This window comes from Triplophysa rosa, linkage group LG6, assembly GCF_024868665.1.
Source record: "Triplophysa rosa linkage group LG6, Trosa_1v2, whole genome shotgun sequence".
Taxonomy (NCBI): domain Eukaryota; kingdom Metazoa; phylum Chordata; class Actinopteri; order Cypriniformes; family Nemacheilidae; genus Triplophysa; species Triplophysa rosa.
The window spans coordinates 20514509-20529407 of NC_079895.1; the positions used below are offsets into that span (position 1 = coordinate 20514509).

General features: G+C 51.1%; 1 protein-coding gene across 5 annotated transcripts in view; it reads left to right on the plus strand.

Moving 5' to 3' along the window:
• The first annotated feature begins 6674 nt into the window (after window positions 1–6674).
• Window positions 6675–14899, plus strand: part of dgkh (diacylglycerol kinase, eta) — an 85737-nt gene continuing 77512 nt past the window's right edge. The window contains exon 1 of one of the 5 annotated variants that reach the window (XM_057336975.1): window positions 6675–6761. Coding sequence is in view for 2 of the 5 variants with exons in the window: in XM_057336979.1 (XP_057192962.1) it covers window positions 8332–8395 (64 nt within the window). In the remaining 3 variants the exon portion in view is untranslated. Of the gene's footprint in view, window positions 6762–8168; window positions 8396–8538; window positions 8667–14899 lie in introns of those variants that run through there. The other 4 variants (XM_057336979.1, XM_057336974.1, XM_057336977.1 and 1 more) reach the window with 4 other exon arrangements.

The window sequence follows — 14899 nt, forward strand, 5'->3', positions numbered from 1 at the left end:
CGCCGATGCAAGCTGCTGAAGGGAACAGAGCAGAAGACAGAGCGAGGAGAGCAAGGAAGGTAAGTGCTTTTAAACTGAGACAAGACAAAACTTGGCTAAGGTAGGCAAAATTGACAAGAGGTTTTTAGTTTAAGGCTTCTACAGGCAAGCCGCAGCTATGCCTGGGGCAGTCTGAGCTGAAATACATACAACGAACAGACACCGGACAAGAAACACTGAGGGAGTTATAAAGAGAACGTAACGAGGAGATCATAACCAGGTGTGGGGTAATTAAGGAAACGATAATGTCAGCCGAAAGCTCGATGACAGCCACGTGCTCGACAAAAACAAAACAATCCCTGTGCCAGATGATGTCCCGACCAGACCGTAACATGTGTATGATACGTGATCCGTACGGATCGTGCTCTCCGGTGCGGGAATGCATGTGACCCGCGGATTAACTGAAAGTTTATTCATCATTGAGTAAAAGAGTAAAACGCTCTCTCGCTCGCTCTCCAGATTCAGCTCCAGTGCGCTCTCGCTCTCTCTCTCCAGTATCTGGACGAGTACAATATTAAAGCGGTTCCAGATAAACAATGACGCTCAAAACTTCTCCGTCACACAGCTAAAATTACACAACAACATATCTTGGTTTGTTAGTATGTTACTCACGTACTGATCCGAATCAACGCATCCTCGGGGGTGATTTTTAGATGATCTTTCTCTCCAACGTCTCTCTGCTGGAAAGTATCTCCATAGATATCTGTGAGTACATATCTGCTAAAAGCCTCAGTACCACGGGTCTTAACGCATCTCTGCTGGAAAGTCTTTATAATATTAAAACAGGTCCTAGATTCTGCCTGACTTTTATCCTTCTTTTTAAACTTAAAATCCACAAACCTTTTATTTTATGTAATACATAAGTCATAGGTCTTTCTACAGTCTTTCTAATGCCCGCAAAATCTCTTCCCTGCGTCAACATGAGAACGACATCTTTTTGTACTGTGGTGGCCACCGTCGTGTTTGGACTCAGCAATTCGTGGCAAATCTATAATACAACGCTAGTGGCCGCTGTTAATTAAGAACTGCACCTTTAATGAGACAAAACTGCCAATGTAAGTAACATTTATCAACAGTCTGAATTGACGTACATGTACAGTATATATAGGAGGATAACGTTAGCATACGATAGCGAAGGGAGCTAAATCAGTCACAGGCTAAATTGAACATTCAAAGCCAGTGTTAAACTTACTCTAAATTTATGTTATTTGGCAAATGGGCACTTGGAGTCTAGATGTATGTATTTTAATACATTATGTGCGTTAATATGTTCAGCTGCGGCAAGCTGTTTGTTTTGCTAATGAACAGGGGCGAACACTGCGGTTAGTTTCATTTTAAACGTCTCAAATCATTCTTCCTTAGGCTGAAAAATCTGTCAAAGCATACTAGTTCCCTTTCTGTCGGTCTCTCGACGTTGTGTCGAACCGACAGAATGGGGTTTGTCTTGAGAACCTATCATCTTCTGAGTATTTAGAAAAGGCCAATGAAAATTGGCGAATGAAATTTGCATGCCGGGCTCCTCCCCGGATGTCCGGGTATAAGAGGGAAGCCGGCGTGCTCATTCATTCACCTTTNGAGCCATAGCGTGGAGAGAGGAAGCAGCTTGGTCCGCTGCAATGTAAGCTCTCGACACCAGAGATGCCGAGACCCCACATGCTTTAGACCGGAGTCTAGGTCGAGCCCCCCCCAGGTGTCCACCTGGGGGACATCAAGGTATCCTCTAGCTGTCTCAACCTCGAGGGAAGAGAGGGTGACGGAACTTTGTTTGACGTTTAATGTGCCGGAAAGGGGCGTTCCAGGTCTTACTAAGTTCCTCATGCACTTCCGGTAAACACGGCACTGGGGCGGGCGCGGCTTGGAGCCACGCTCAAACCCGAGGCGCCATGTAGCCAGCCCGCGAGCGCCGGGAGAGGCAGTGCGGGCACTGCAACCCAACACTCACGGCGGCCCGGGAAAGCATGGCTAACATTTCGACGTCTGCTTCTTCCTGGGCTCGACCCCCCGAGGGAGGGAGCCCGAGGAATCGTCGGAGTCGGATGGCAGTACGACATATCATCACGCATCATGTCCGAATACGTGATTGAGGAATAAGATGGCGGACCGTTTCCTGGGGAACGGTCAGACGAGCGAGACGAGGTGTGAACGGTCCGTGAGCCCGTGGCTGGCGGATTATCGCTCACAGTAATCCTCATATCACCCTCGCTGCTTGCCGTAGCGGACGGCAGGGCCGTAGTCCTGCCGCCATGGAGCAAACGAGGTGGTGGCTGAGTCCCGTGGGAACACAGCCACCTGTGAAGCAACGTCTGAATCGTCACCGCCCGCAGTGCGGGCAGGATGTATCCACAACGTCTGCCCCAGCGTACTGGAAGCAGGCATTGTGTCTGTCCCCCTCCTCGATGAGTGTGTTGCACCCATGAGAACAGCGGGACAAGCCACGCTGGAGAAATTTGCTCTTTTAGAAAAGGAAATTTGCTCGAACACCTCCGGAACTGCCGAGACACCCAGGGGAGAGTCACTGCAGGAAGGGACCGTCCGCTGTCCACGTCGTAGATTCCAGCAGAAAGAATGATCACCAAGATTGTAGAGAAGCTCATCAGATGCGTAGGCTCTGAAGAACAACGAGCTTAACCTGCTCTGCCCCGTCATAGCACTGAAGGTTTACATCGAGCGTTCCGCCCCCTTCAGGCGCTCGGAACAGCTCTTTGTTTGCTTCGGTGACCGCACCAAAGGGTCTCCGGTCACGAAGCAGAGACTTTCTAAATGGATAGTTGAGGCTATCGCGCTAGCATATTCTTCCTTGGGCCTTCAAAGCCCCACGTGAGTTGAGCCCACTCTGCTAGAGGTGTCGCCTCTACTTGGGCTTGGTCTAGCGGTGTGTCTATAGCGGAGATTTGTGCGGCGGCCTGCTTCCCTTGAGGGGGGGCATCTAGGGGCTACGTCGACGTGCCCCAGTTGGAGCATGCAGTCGCGGTGTTTTATGCCCGTAGACGGCGGCCACCTGGGGAGGTCGACTCTGCCTCCCCCCCAAGGCAGGTTAGCTTTCGGCATCTCTGGTGTCGAGGGCTTACACTGCCGCTGGCCAAGCTGCCTCTGCTCTGCACGCCATGGCCATCCTGCAGGCCGAGGTGTTGAAGAGCTCCTCGAGGGTAAAACCGACCCGAGGGCTTGTGCAGGAACTTCGCGCCGCCACCGACCTCACCCTACGGGCGATCAAGGTGGATCAGACGATGTCCACACTAGTGGTCCAGGAGAGACACCTCTGGCTGAAGAGGACGCAACCTCTCGTGCAGGACAAGCACGTGCTGGTCCGGTCGGACAGCATAACTACCGTGGCGTATATTAACCATCGGGGTGGCATTCGCTCACGACAGTTACCACAACTCGCCTGACACCTCCTCCGGTGGAGTCAACAGGTGACGAAGTCCCTGCCAGCCACACCTGAACCAGACAGCCTACGCGCTCTCTCGTCAGTCGACGCCTCGCGGAGAGCGGCGACTCCACCACCCGCGCAGTCCAGCTCATTGGGTGCAGTTCGGGCAGGCACAGGTATACCTGTTCACCTCCCTGGACATCACCCATTGCCCGCTATCGTACTCCCTGCCCGAGGCCCCCCTCGGCATGGATGCCCTAGCACACAGCTGGCCACGGGGCAAGCAGAAGAACGCCTTCCCCCCCAGTGAGCCTCATTGCACAGCTCCTGGTCAAGGTCAGGTTAGAGGAGCATCAAGTGCTACGAGTTGCGCCTTACTGGCCCAACCGTACTTGGTTCTCGGAGCTAATGCTCCTGATGACAGCTCCCCCTGGCCGATTTCCCTGAAGAACGACCTTCTTTTGCAGGGGAAGGGCACGTTGTGGCATCCGAGCCAGACCTCTGGTCCATGTCTGGCTCCTGGATGGAACGAGGAGAACCTGAGTGGCCTACCGGGGGGGTGGTGGTTGAGATCATCACTCAGGCTAGCCACTAGGTGGCTATACGTCTTTAAGTTGCACCTCTTCTCGTCCTGGTGCTCTTCTCGACGCCAAGACCCGCGGAGTTGCTCGATCGGGAATGGGTTGTCCTTCCTACAAGAGAGACTCGAGAGTAATCTCTCCCCTTCCACACTGAAGTGTATGTAGTCGCCAATGCCGCTCATCATGAACCAGTTGCTGGGAAGTCTTTGGGGCTCCGTACCCTCTTGGGACCTCGAATGGTCCTGGCGGCCTCCAGAGGCCCCCCTTCGAGCCCCTGGGAGATGCCGCTCTTTCTCTTATGATGAAGACGGCTCCCCTGGTGCCGCTTGCCTCCGTCAAGAGGGCAGGGGATCTACAAGCATTCTCCATGTCCACTGATTGCCTAGAGTTTGGGCCTGGAGACTCTCACGTTACCCTGAGATCCCAGCCTGGCTACGTGCCCAAAGTGCCCACCACTCCCTTTCAGGACCAGGTGGTGAACTTGCAGGCGCTCCCCACTGGGGAGGAAGACTGAACCCCATCCGTGTTGTGTCCAGCAAGCGTGCTGCACCTCTACTTGGACTGCACGCAGAGCTTTAGGAGCTCTGGGCAGTTCTTTGTCTGTTTTGGAGATCAGCAATAGGTGAGAGCTGTCTCCAAACAGAGATTGGCGCACTGGATCGCTTCGCTACGGCATACCGATCCCAGGCCGCCCGTGCCCGCTGGCAGTGAGGGCATACTCCACCCGCTGTGGGCACTGGCGCAGGGCAACCTCTCTATACATATGCATACACATGCAGAGCTGCGGGTTGGGCTACGCCCAATACCTTCGCGAGGTTCTACAGCCTCCGCGTGGAACCGGTGTCAGCCTGAGTCTTGCCAACAGTTGAGGCTGGTAGGGCGTACACCTGCGAAAGCGCCTTCCCCCTCCTAGGTGGGTCAATGTGCTATTTCCGCCTCCCTTCTTCCCCCACCGGGCGAAGAATAGGCATTCCATCCATCACCGGACCTAGTGTCCCACACGAAGTAACCTCCCCAGCAGGGCGGTTCCGTCTGATGTATCCTCATGATCTGGTTCCCAAATCACTCACTTATAAACACTCTCAAGTGCCATTTCATCGTTCATTTCCAGCTCCAGCTCATCAGTCACCATGATCTCGAGTGATTTGGATGTGAGAAACCTCTCCGACCAAAAAGTCTAGTTTTAAAAGAACCACTCCTTGCTGCAGTCCATTTCAAAGATTTCTCATGGGATTTGAAATTTCATAAGTGCCACGGACAAGTTTGTGTCAGGTGCTGCTCATCACAGTCACCGGTCCATTTTTAAAACACACTCCTCGCTGCATGCAGTCAGTTTCAAATACCTCTCTTCTCTTAAAATAGTTTTTTTCTGTTTTCCGCATTCGAGTCATTACAAAGTTTTCCACATATATTCCAATCATGAGAGCCGCAAACACCGATTGTACTCAAATTCAGTCCAGTTTTAAAACAGCATGCTCCTCACTACAGTCAGATTCAAATATCTCTCTTCTCCTCTTAAATTTGTGTTTATCTATTTTCCACGTATATCCCAGTCATGGGAACCACAAACTCATACTCAAACTCATGTGAAACATCAGCGCCATTTTGCTTCTTCAAAAACAAAGTGAACAATGCATTGCGTAAAACAGTAAAAACTGTAATGCATAAATACTGCAGATTACTGTTGAAAATGGCTTGTAAAATAACAGCAGTTGCTAACACAAAATATTGCCCAGAATGCATTGCTTTCTGCAGTACATTACCGTTTTAACAGAAAACATTACGTTTTTTAACAGCAATTTTTTACATTATATAGTGGGAAAAATTACAATGGTAGTCAAAAGTGCCCCAGAACTGTTTTTTCTACATTCTTCAAAATATCTTATTTTGTGTTCAACTGAACAAAGAAATTTATAAAGCCTTTTTCCTACTATGGTAGTCAATGGTGGCAAGGGTTTGTTACAAGCATTCTTCCAAAAATCTATCTCTGTGTTCATCTCAACAAAAAATATATACAGATTTGGAACAACTTGAGTGTGAGTAAATGAAGACATAATTTTCATTTTTGGGTGAACTGTTCCTTTAACCAGCTAGCGTCAGGGTGAATTTTAGTGAATGTATGATTTCAGTTCCTGTCAGGTTAACACAGGTACCCTCGCAAAGTAACCAAAGTATATAGTTTATGTAGTCAAATTACTTGTGAATATCTACTAACAAAAGTATTTTCTGTCTTGCTTTTTATTCACAATAAATGGCACTTTGTTTTATATGTTTTTATCAAAAAAAATTTTAAAGCCACATGTATATAGTTTCAGTGTGTCTTGAATGTTCAAATACTTTTGAAGCCACTTTACTGTAAATACTGACATTATAATGTCCACCTTGCTTGTAAGTTTTTGGTATTACCACTGCACTGACTGACATTGCAGAATGTATAAAGAGGACAAAGACACAACCAGCTTTCTGCAATTCATTTTAAAAATCCATATAATGTTCACCCATATCAGGGCATCTCTTAAGGAATATATCAATAAGCTCATTTTCATGGCATCTCAACAGTATAGTATTTAGCATCATTGTTTCTTTTTTATATAATATCTGATTATCTCTACTGTTGTATATAAAAACTAATGTGGTTTTATCACTGTGATCAACCATGTTTACCCTTCTCTCTCTTTTCGTTTTCACAGTCTCTTATTTTTGATGAAGTGGATCTGTCAGATGCCAGTGTTGCAGAATCAAGCACAAAGAATGTCAACAACAGTTTCACGGTAAGCAACCACAATTGTGACTGCTAATTTTTAAAACTAATGTCTTGTTTAGAAATGTCCACAAAGTACTAAATAATATATTTAATAGAATGAAGAATGAAATGACAAGCTATATGGGGGCGTCCATGAAAATAGAGTGTTGGTGTGGTGAGGTCTGTGTTTGCTACAGAGTCACTGAGCTTGATTACATGATTGAGATATAAATATCCAAGCCTGTTTATTATTTTTAGAGATCGTTACCAATGAAAATGTATTAAATTGCATAAAATTGCATTTGCGTTATACTTGAATATTATGCATATAGTTATGCATGTAATTTATAACTTTTATATAACATATGTTACCACACGTTATGTTGCACACTGTTGTCCATCAAAACATTTTTGACATTACAACATTAATATTTGTTACAACAAAGATGCCACCCTGGAACAAAACTGCTCTAAATGTGTAAACCATTATAAAGTTTTTAATAATAATAGTTCTGTCATGTTTAAATATGAAAGAAAGCATCTGCGTTTGTGAGAGCATGTAAACAAGCAGGGGACGTCAGCCGAGATCAAACCTGCTGAAGAGTAGTGACTGCGGTCACATCTAAAAACAGCCGACTGGCTCCCTGGGCACAGCTATAAATAGAAACAGCAGTGGAGAAAGCTCTGATGAGAACAAGGAGTTATTCTTAGCAGAGGAGACCTTGCATACTCCGCTGAGTGAGGTTTGCAAGATTTGATCGCTGACACGTTGTTTAGCATCGAGTTAGTTGAGCAAACCCATTTTTTATGCACATGCTTAACATCATGTCTTGTTTTTTCCTCTAAAAGAAATCACCCGCTGCCTGGGAAAACAGCAGATGCTCATTATTCTTATAAATTATTGAAAGGGTTGTGTTAAGGCTTTCTTTTAAGAAATGGTGTTCTTTTTCTGCAGTTTGTTTTAATTGGATGGCCACAAATCAAAAGCTGAAGAGTTACATGCTGTGGCTCTGGTGCTATCACAGTGTTATTTCCTTGGGGTTGCTTTTTGGTCAGGAATGTTCTTGAGATGTCAGCTCTGTTTCCTTTGAGTATACTATGAATGCGTTCTTGTAAAACAAAAATTGAACACAAAGCTGAGACATTGTTGTGATCTTTTCTCCATGTCACTTTAAAGAAATAATCAAGATTAAATTAGATTTACGAGATCTCCGATGAAATTGTTATTTCTTGTGGGAAAAGCCCCTTGTTTTACGGTAATGCAAAGCTACTTAGGGCTCCATTTTTACCGCATTTTCTCAGTGTAGAAACCAGCCGCTTTGCAGTCAGGCTGCGTTTTTTCCCCCTCTGCTTCTAAAAATAGCACGCAGCGCTGTGTGTATCTGAGGGAGAGAAGTGATCTATCTGCGGAACAAAAGGAAATCCTCGGAGTGATGTCACTCAGCAAATGCCTCCCGGTGAAGGGCGGATGGGAGGGTCAGGGCTTGGTTGGATAGTGAGAGATACAGGAGAAGTGAGGCGGATTGAGTGATGGGTTGATGGGTAGAGGTTAGCTCCAGCTTCTGCTTGACTTGCTCTATTGTCCGGGAAGATTTGTAATGGGCACCCAGCTCAGGGATAAACAAACATCTGGGCAAAAACACAGAGCTTCTTTAAGATTTGGTATGCAGAAATTATTCTTATTTGCATATAACGATGTTTGCTTGTGTGATTTGTGCATGCGTTTTGCCATGTGGAAATGCTCAATGTGGCATTGCATGTGACACTGCATCTGGTGGGCTGTTCCTTGAGCAGTGGAGGGTTCTGTACCAGTTGGGGAGGGTTAAGAAGGACCCAGAGAAATCAGGCTCGACACACACATACACACACAGGCATGCAGGAGACATTAGCTCGTGTTCACAGAGGCAATGGTGCAGTTGAGAGAGGATAGCTGGTAAGTACACTACACACACACACGCACACGCACGCGCACACACACGCACGCACGCACGCACGCACGCACGCACACACACACACACACACACAGATTACAGGAAAGCCAGAGCATGAATTTAACATCTGGTGAACGTGTGTACATGTTTATGTCCGACTGTGTCGCTTTATATCCCGGTTCTGCATGCGATAGAAATGGAAACTTGCCTTTAGATTATGGGTGACTTCTTTGTTAGACTTATTTCCTTAGTGCTCACAAATTCTGCCGGGGTTTTTGTTGAAGAGGAAAGGCAGAGTGCTGCACCTTATAGTACATGTGAGGGAGGCAAATCATAATTCCTGCACCTGGTGTTTTCTGTAGCCAGTGTTCAAGAGCAAGATTCCATTATACTTGTCTGGCATCAGCTAGAGCTTTTAGGGGTCTGGAAAGAAAAAGATTTGTCAGTTTGTTTATATGCCAGTTTTGATGGCGAAGGCTGATGCATCTGCTACGGTATTGCAAAAGGAATTTAGAAGTCCGTCAATGAAATATTAAATTCTGAGACTATGTATGAAAATTTATTTTGGGCTAAATTTTAAATCTGTTTGTTTCTGATAATAAATTACCAATTATAAATTGTATTAACAACATGACAGTTATTACCTTTTCTTTTAGTTTCTTAGTATGTGGCATGTAATGGCTGGGATAGAAACCACAAGTTGGTGCAAAACCTGATGATCTGTTGTATCACAGCAGGACTTGAGAATATTCCAAAGAACATCTTGTGATTCAATTGAAGTAAATCTGAAAGTTATCTGAAGTTAACATGGTCAATGTTACAAAATAAGCTTTGATTAGGAACTTAGAAATAGTTCAGAATCTTTAACATCATAATGTTTCTTAGCCTCAGAATGTTCTTTTTTATTGTGCATGGTTTATTGTTGCATGTTAAAGAAATTCACTTTTCAAACCAACCAGGCTCTGTTTTGATATATCACACCCAGTTCCCTTTCTGTCGGTCTCTCGACGTTGTGTCGAACCGACAGAATGGGGTTTGTCTTGAGAACCTATCATCGTCTGAGTATTTAGAAAAGGCCAATGAAAATTGGCGAATGAAATTTGCATGCCGGGCTCCTCCCCGGATGTCCGGGTATAAGAGGGAAGCCGGCGTGCTCATTCATTCACCTTTTGTTCTTCAGAGCCTACGCATCTGATGAGCTTCTCTACAATCTTGGTGATCATTCTTTCTGCTGGAATCTATGACGTGGACAGCGGATGGTCCCTTCCTGCAGTGACTCTCCCCTGGGTGTCTCGGCAGTTCCGGAGGTGTTCGAGCAAATTTCCTTTTCTAAAAGAGCAAATTTCTCCAGCGTGGCTTGTCCCGCTGTTCTCATGGGTGCAACACACTCATCGAGGAGGGGGACAGACACAATGCCTGCTTCCAGTACGCTGGGGCAGACGTTGTGGATACGTCCTGCCCGCACTGCGGGCGGTGACGATTCAGACGTTGCTTCACAGGTGGCTGTGTTCCCACGGGACTCAGCCACCACCTCGTTTGCTCCATGGCGGCAGGACTACGGCCCTGCCGTCCGCTACGGCAAGCAGCGAGGGTGATATGAGGATTACTGTGAGCGATAATCCGCCAGCCACGGGCTCACGGACCGTTCACACCTCGTCTCGCTCGTCTGACCGTTCCCCAGGAAACGGTCCGCCATCTTATTCCTCAATCACGTATTCGGACATGATGCGTGATGATATGTCGTACTGCCATCCGACTCCGACGATTCCTCGGGCTCCCTCCCTCGGGGGGTCGAGCCCAGGAAGAAGCAGACGTCGAAATGTTAGCCATGCTTTCCCGGGCCGCCGTGAGTGTTGGGTTGCAGTGCCCGCACTGCCTCTCCCGGCGCTCGCGGGCTGGCTACATGGCGCCTCGGGTTTGAGCGTGGCTCCAAGCCGCGCCCGCCCCAGTGCCGTGTTTACCGGAAGTGCATGAGGAACTTAGTAAGACCTGGAACGCCCCTTTCCGGCACATTAAACGTCAAACAAAGTTCCGTCACCCTCTCTTCCCTCGAGGTTGAGACAGCTAGAGGATACCTTGATGTCCCCCAGGTGGACACCTGGGGGGGGCTCGACCTAGACTCCGGTCTAAAGCATGTGGGGTCTCGGCATCTCTGGTGTCGAGAGCTTACATTGCAGCGGACCAAGCTGCTTCCTCTCTCCACGCTATGGCTCCTGCCAGGCCAGGGCATTGAGAATGCTCCACGAGGGTAAGACCGACCCAGCGCTTATGCAGGAACGCTCTACAGGCGACAAAGGTGACCACACGGGCGCAGATGAGTAACGCAGAGAAGGTCCGCTTTCTCGATGCACCCGTCTCGCAAAGTGGGGCTGGTTGGTGTTACTGTCGAGCCACTACTGCCCCGCTCACCCCCTGCCCGTCGGGGGGGCGCGAGACCCGCGCGCGGCCTCCCCCGGAGGGTTCTCGACAGTAAAGAAGCAGTCCTCCGTGCCGCGACTCGGCCAACGAGTCCCGTGCACTGTCTGCTTCCCAGCAGCCCTGGTCCTCTTCCACGCCCTCCAGCTCTGGCGCCCCCCACTCAGGCGGCCCCCCCTGGAGGAGACAGCGAAGAGGAGACCATCGCCCCATCAGCAGCCGCGGAGAAGCGGCCCTCATGGGAAGACCTCAGGGGGATCGATGCTACCATTGGGCCCGACCCCAGCCACATCGCTGGGAAGTCGGATAGGGACGGATCCTGCCCCGTCTCTCTATCTGCTGGCCCCCTCCGGGCAAAGCGCAATGTCAAGTATAAACACCAACCCTCAGCACTCTCAGTCAGACAGTGCGTTGAGCTGCGCAGTCGCCAGGCAGGAAAAACAGCAGAGCCGATCTCCTCCCCGGGGGACGTCCCCCGGCAAGGAATCCGTACTGCTAGCCATCGAACCACCCCCCAGGGGGACGATGAAAAAGATCGTACCTTTAGTCCCCGTCTCATTTCTGGGAGCCTGTCCGGCTTCCCAGGCTGTCAGGCTGGCTAGGGAAGACGATCCGTCTCGGCTACGCGATCCAGTTGCCTCCCGCCCACCAAGTTCAGCATCCGATATACCTCAGTCAGAGGCTAGGATGTCCCCGTACTTCGGGCCGAGGCCACCACCCTTCTGGTGAAAGGAGTGATCGAGCCCATCTCACCAGCCGAGATGTTCAGCGGGTTTTACAGCCTGTACTTCATTGTCCCCAAGAAAGGCGGGGGGTTGCGCCCTATCTTGGGTCTGTGTGTTCTGAACAGGCACCTACACAGTAGGTCAGGACTGGTTTATGGCAATCGACCTGAAGGACGCGTACTTCATGTCTCGATCCTCCCTCGACATCGGCCGTTCCGACGGTTCGTGTTCGAGGGACGGGCATATCAGTACAGGGTCCTCCCCTTCGGTCTGTCCCTGTCTCCACGAGTCTTTATGAAGGTCGTGGAAGCCGCCCTCCTTCCCCTTAGGGAAGGAGGTGTGCGGGTACTAAACTATCTCGACGACTGGCTCAGTTTGGCGCACTCTTGAGATCGGTTGTGTACACACAGGGACCTGGTGCTCCGGCACCTAGATCGGTGGGGCTGCAGGTCAACTGAGAAGAGCAAGCTCTCCCCGGTGCAGAGCGTCCTCTTTCTCGGTAGGGAACTCGACTCTGTCCTCATGAGCGGCCCTGCTCACCCCCCGCGGGGGGCGGGAGACCCACGATGAGGAAGCCCGCACCCACGCGGCCTCCCAGAGGCAGTGCGACTGACTACAGAGCGCACTCGATCAGTGTTGAACTGCCTGAAGCTTTCAGACAGTCAGCGGTCCCCCTGAAACAATTTCAGAGGCTCCTGGGATACATGGCATCCTCGGCGGGGGTGGTCCCCCTCGGGTCGATGCACATACGACCGCTCCAACACTGGCTACAGAGTCAAGTTCCTTGGAGAGCGTGGCACACCGGCAGCAGGCGTATGGTCACACGCTTTCTGCCGACACACCCTAACCCCCTGGTCTCCATGACCTTCTTGGGGTTGGGGTGCCGTGTGCAAACGCGCAAGCAGTGTTGGGGCGGTGGACGGGCCCCCGCCTGCGTTGGCATTTCAACTGCCTAGAGTTGTTGGTTGTGCTACCTGCATTGAGGAGGCTACTACCTCTCGTGCAGGGCAGGCACGTGCTGGTCCGGTCGGACAGCACAGCTGCTGTGGCGTATATCATTGGATTCGCTCATGACAGCTAAACATGACTCGCCCGGCGCCTCCTCCTCTGGAGTCAGCAGGTGATCAGTTCCCTGCGAGCCACACACTTCCCAGGCGTCCTGAACCAGACAACCGATGCGCTCTCTCGTCAGTCGACGCCTCGCGGGGAGTGGCAACTCCATCCCCGCGCAGCCAGCTCATTTGGGAGAGGTTCGGCCAGGCACAGGTGGTCCTGTTGCCTCCCCTGACTCCACCCATTGTCCGCTTTGGTACTCCCTGTCCGAGGCAACCCTTGGCACGGACGCCCTTGCGCACAGCTGGCCACGGAAGTACGATTCCCCCCAGTGAGCCTCATTGCACAATGTCCTGTGCAAGGCCAGGGAAGAGGAGCATCAAGTGGTACTAGTTACGCCCCTTGGCCTAACTAGGACTTGGTTCTCGGAGCTAAGGCTCTGACAACGACTCCCCCCTGGCCGCCCCTGGCGAACTGCTTCCCCAGGGGAAGGGGCACGTTATGGCATTCCAGGCAGAACCTGGTCTCCATGTCTGGACGGGACGAGGAGATCCTGAGTGACCCACCCCCGGTCTGGTTGGGACGTTACTCAGGCTAGGGCTTCGGCCACTGGGTGGCTATACGCGCATAGGTGGCGCCTCTTCTTGTCCTGGTGCTCTTCTCGGCGAGAAGACCTGTGGAGTTGCTCGGTCGGGTATGAGCTGTCCCGTCCTCAAGAGAGCGGGGGAGTAACCTCTCCCCCTCCACACTGGGAATGTATGTAGCCGCTACGGCCGCTCATCATGACCCAAGTGCTGGGTAGCCTCTGGGACAGCACGGCCTGGTCATTAGGTTCCTAAGGGGCGCGAGAGGGTGACCACCTTCCGCGCTCCGTACCCTCTTGCGACCTAGGTGGCGGGCCTAAAGAGGCCCCGCCCCCTTCGAGCCTCTCGGGGTTGCCGCTCTTTCTCAGTCCTGAAAAAGACGGCTTTCTGCATGGTGCTCACCTCCAAGAGGGTAGGGGATCTGCAAGCACCCTCCGTGTCCACAGATTGCCTAGAACTCGGGGCCGGGATTCTCACGTTATCTTGAGACCCCGCCCCAGCTACGTGCCCAAGGTTCCCACCACTCTCCCGAGAGACCAGGTGGTGAACCTGCAGGCGCTCCCCACCGGGGAGGAAGACCCAACCTATCCGTGTTGTGTCCAGTACGTGCACGGCGCCTCTACTTGGACCGCACGCAGAGCCCAGAAGCTCTGAGCAGCTCTTTGTCTGTTTCGGAGGTCAGCAGAAGGGAGTGCTGTCTCCAGACAGAGGCTGGCGCACTGAATCGTGGATGCCCTCATTAGGGCATACCGATCTCTATTCGCCCCTGCCCGTTGGGAGTGAGGCACACCCCTCATGGGCACTGGCTCAGGGCGCCTCTCTGGCAGACATCTGCAGAGCTGCGGGTTGGGCTATGCCCAACAACTCCGTGACATTCTAATACCTACGCGCGGAACCGGTGTCAGCCCGCATCCTGGCAAGGTGTGGGACCGGCAGCCGGTAGGGCGTATGCCTGCGGAAGCCCTTCCCCCTCCGGGGGGAGCAGTGGCGATCCCACCTCTCTTCTTTCCCCTCGGGTAAAGAACAGGCATTCCATCCATCACTAAGCACCCTTCCAGGGGACAGGCTGGGCAGAGCAGCCCTGCCCCCTTAGGCCGGGGAACAGTTGAGTTATCTCCCACATAGCTCTAACCGGACCTAGTGCCCCCCCCTCCGTGGGCTGTTCCGTCTGATGTATCCTCATGAATGGTTCCCACCTTGGCAACCCATGACCTCCCCAGGTGGACTCCCACCTTGCGGTTAACTCCTGCACTCCGCACATTCCTCCCATGAGTTCTCCCCTGATGGTGAGACCATGTGGTGTCTCCACTATTCCTCCCTACGGTAGGTAGTGGCCTCTGCAGCGTTTTTCCCCCAAGGGGGAATAATGCTTACCCAGTGTACCGTACGGTGCCTGGCGGCTTCTCGCCATTTAGAGAACTAGGCCTCCGCCCGTGACGGCCGGTGACAGGGGCTTCC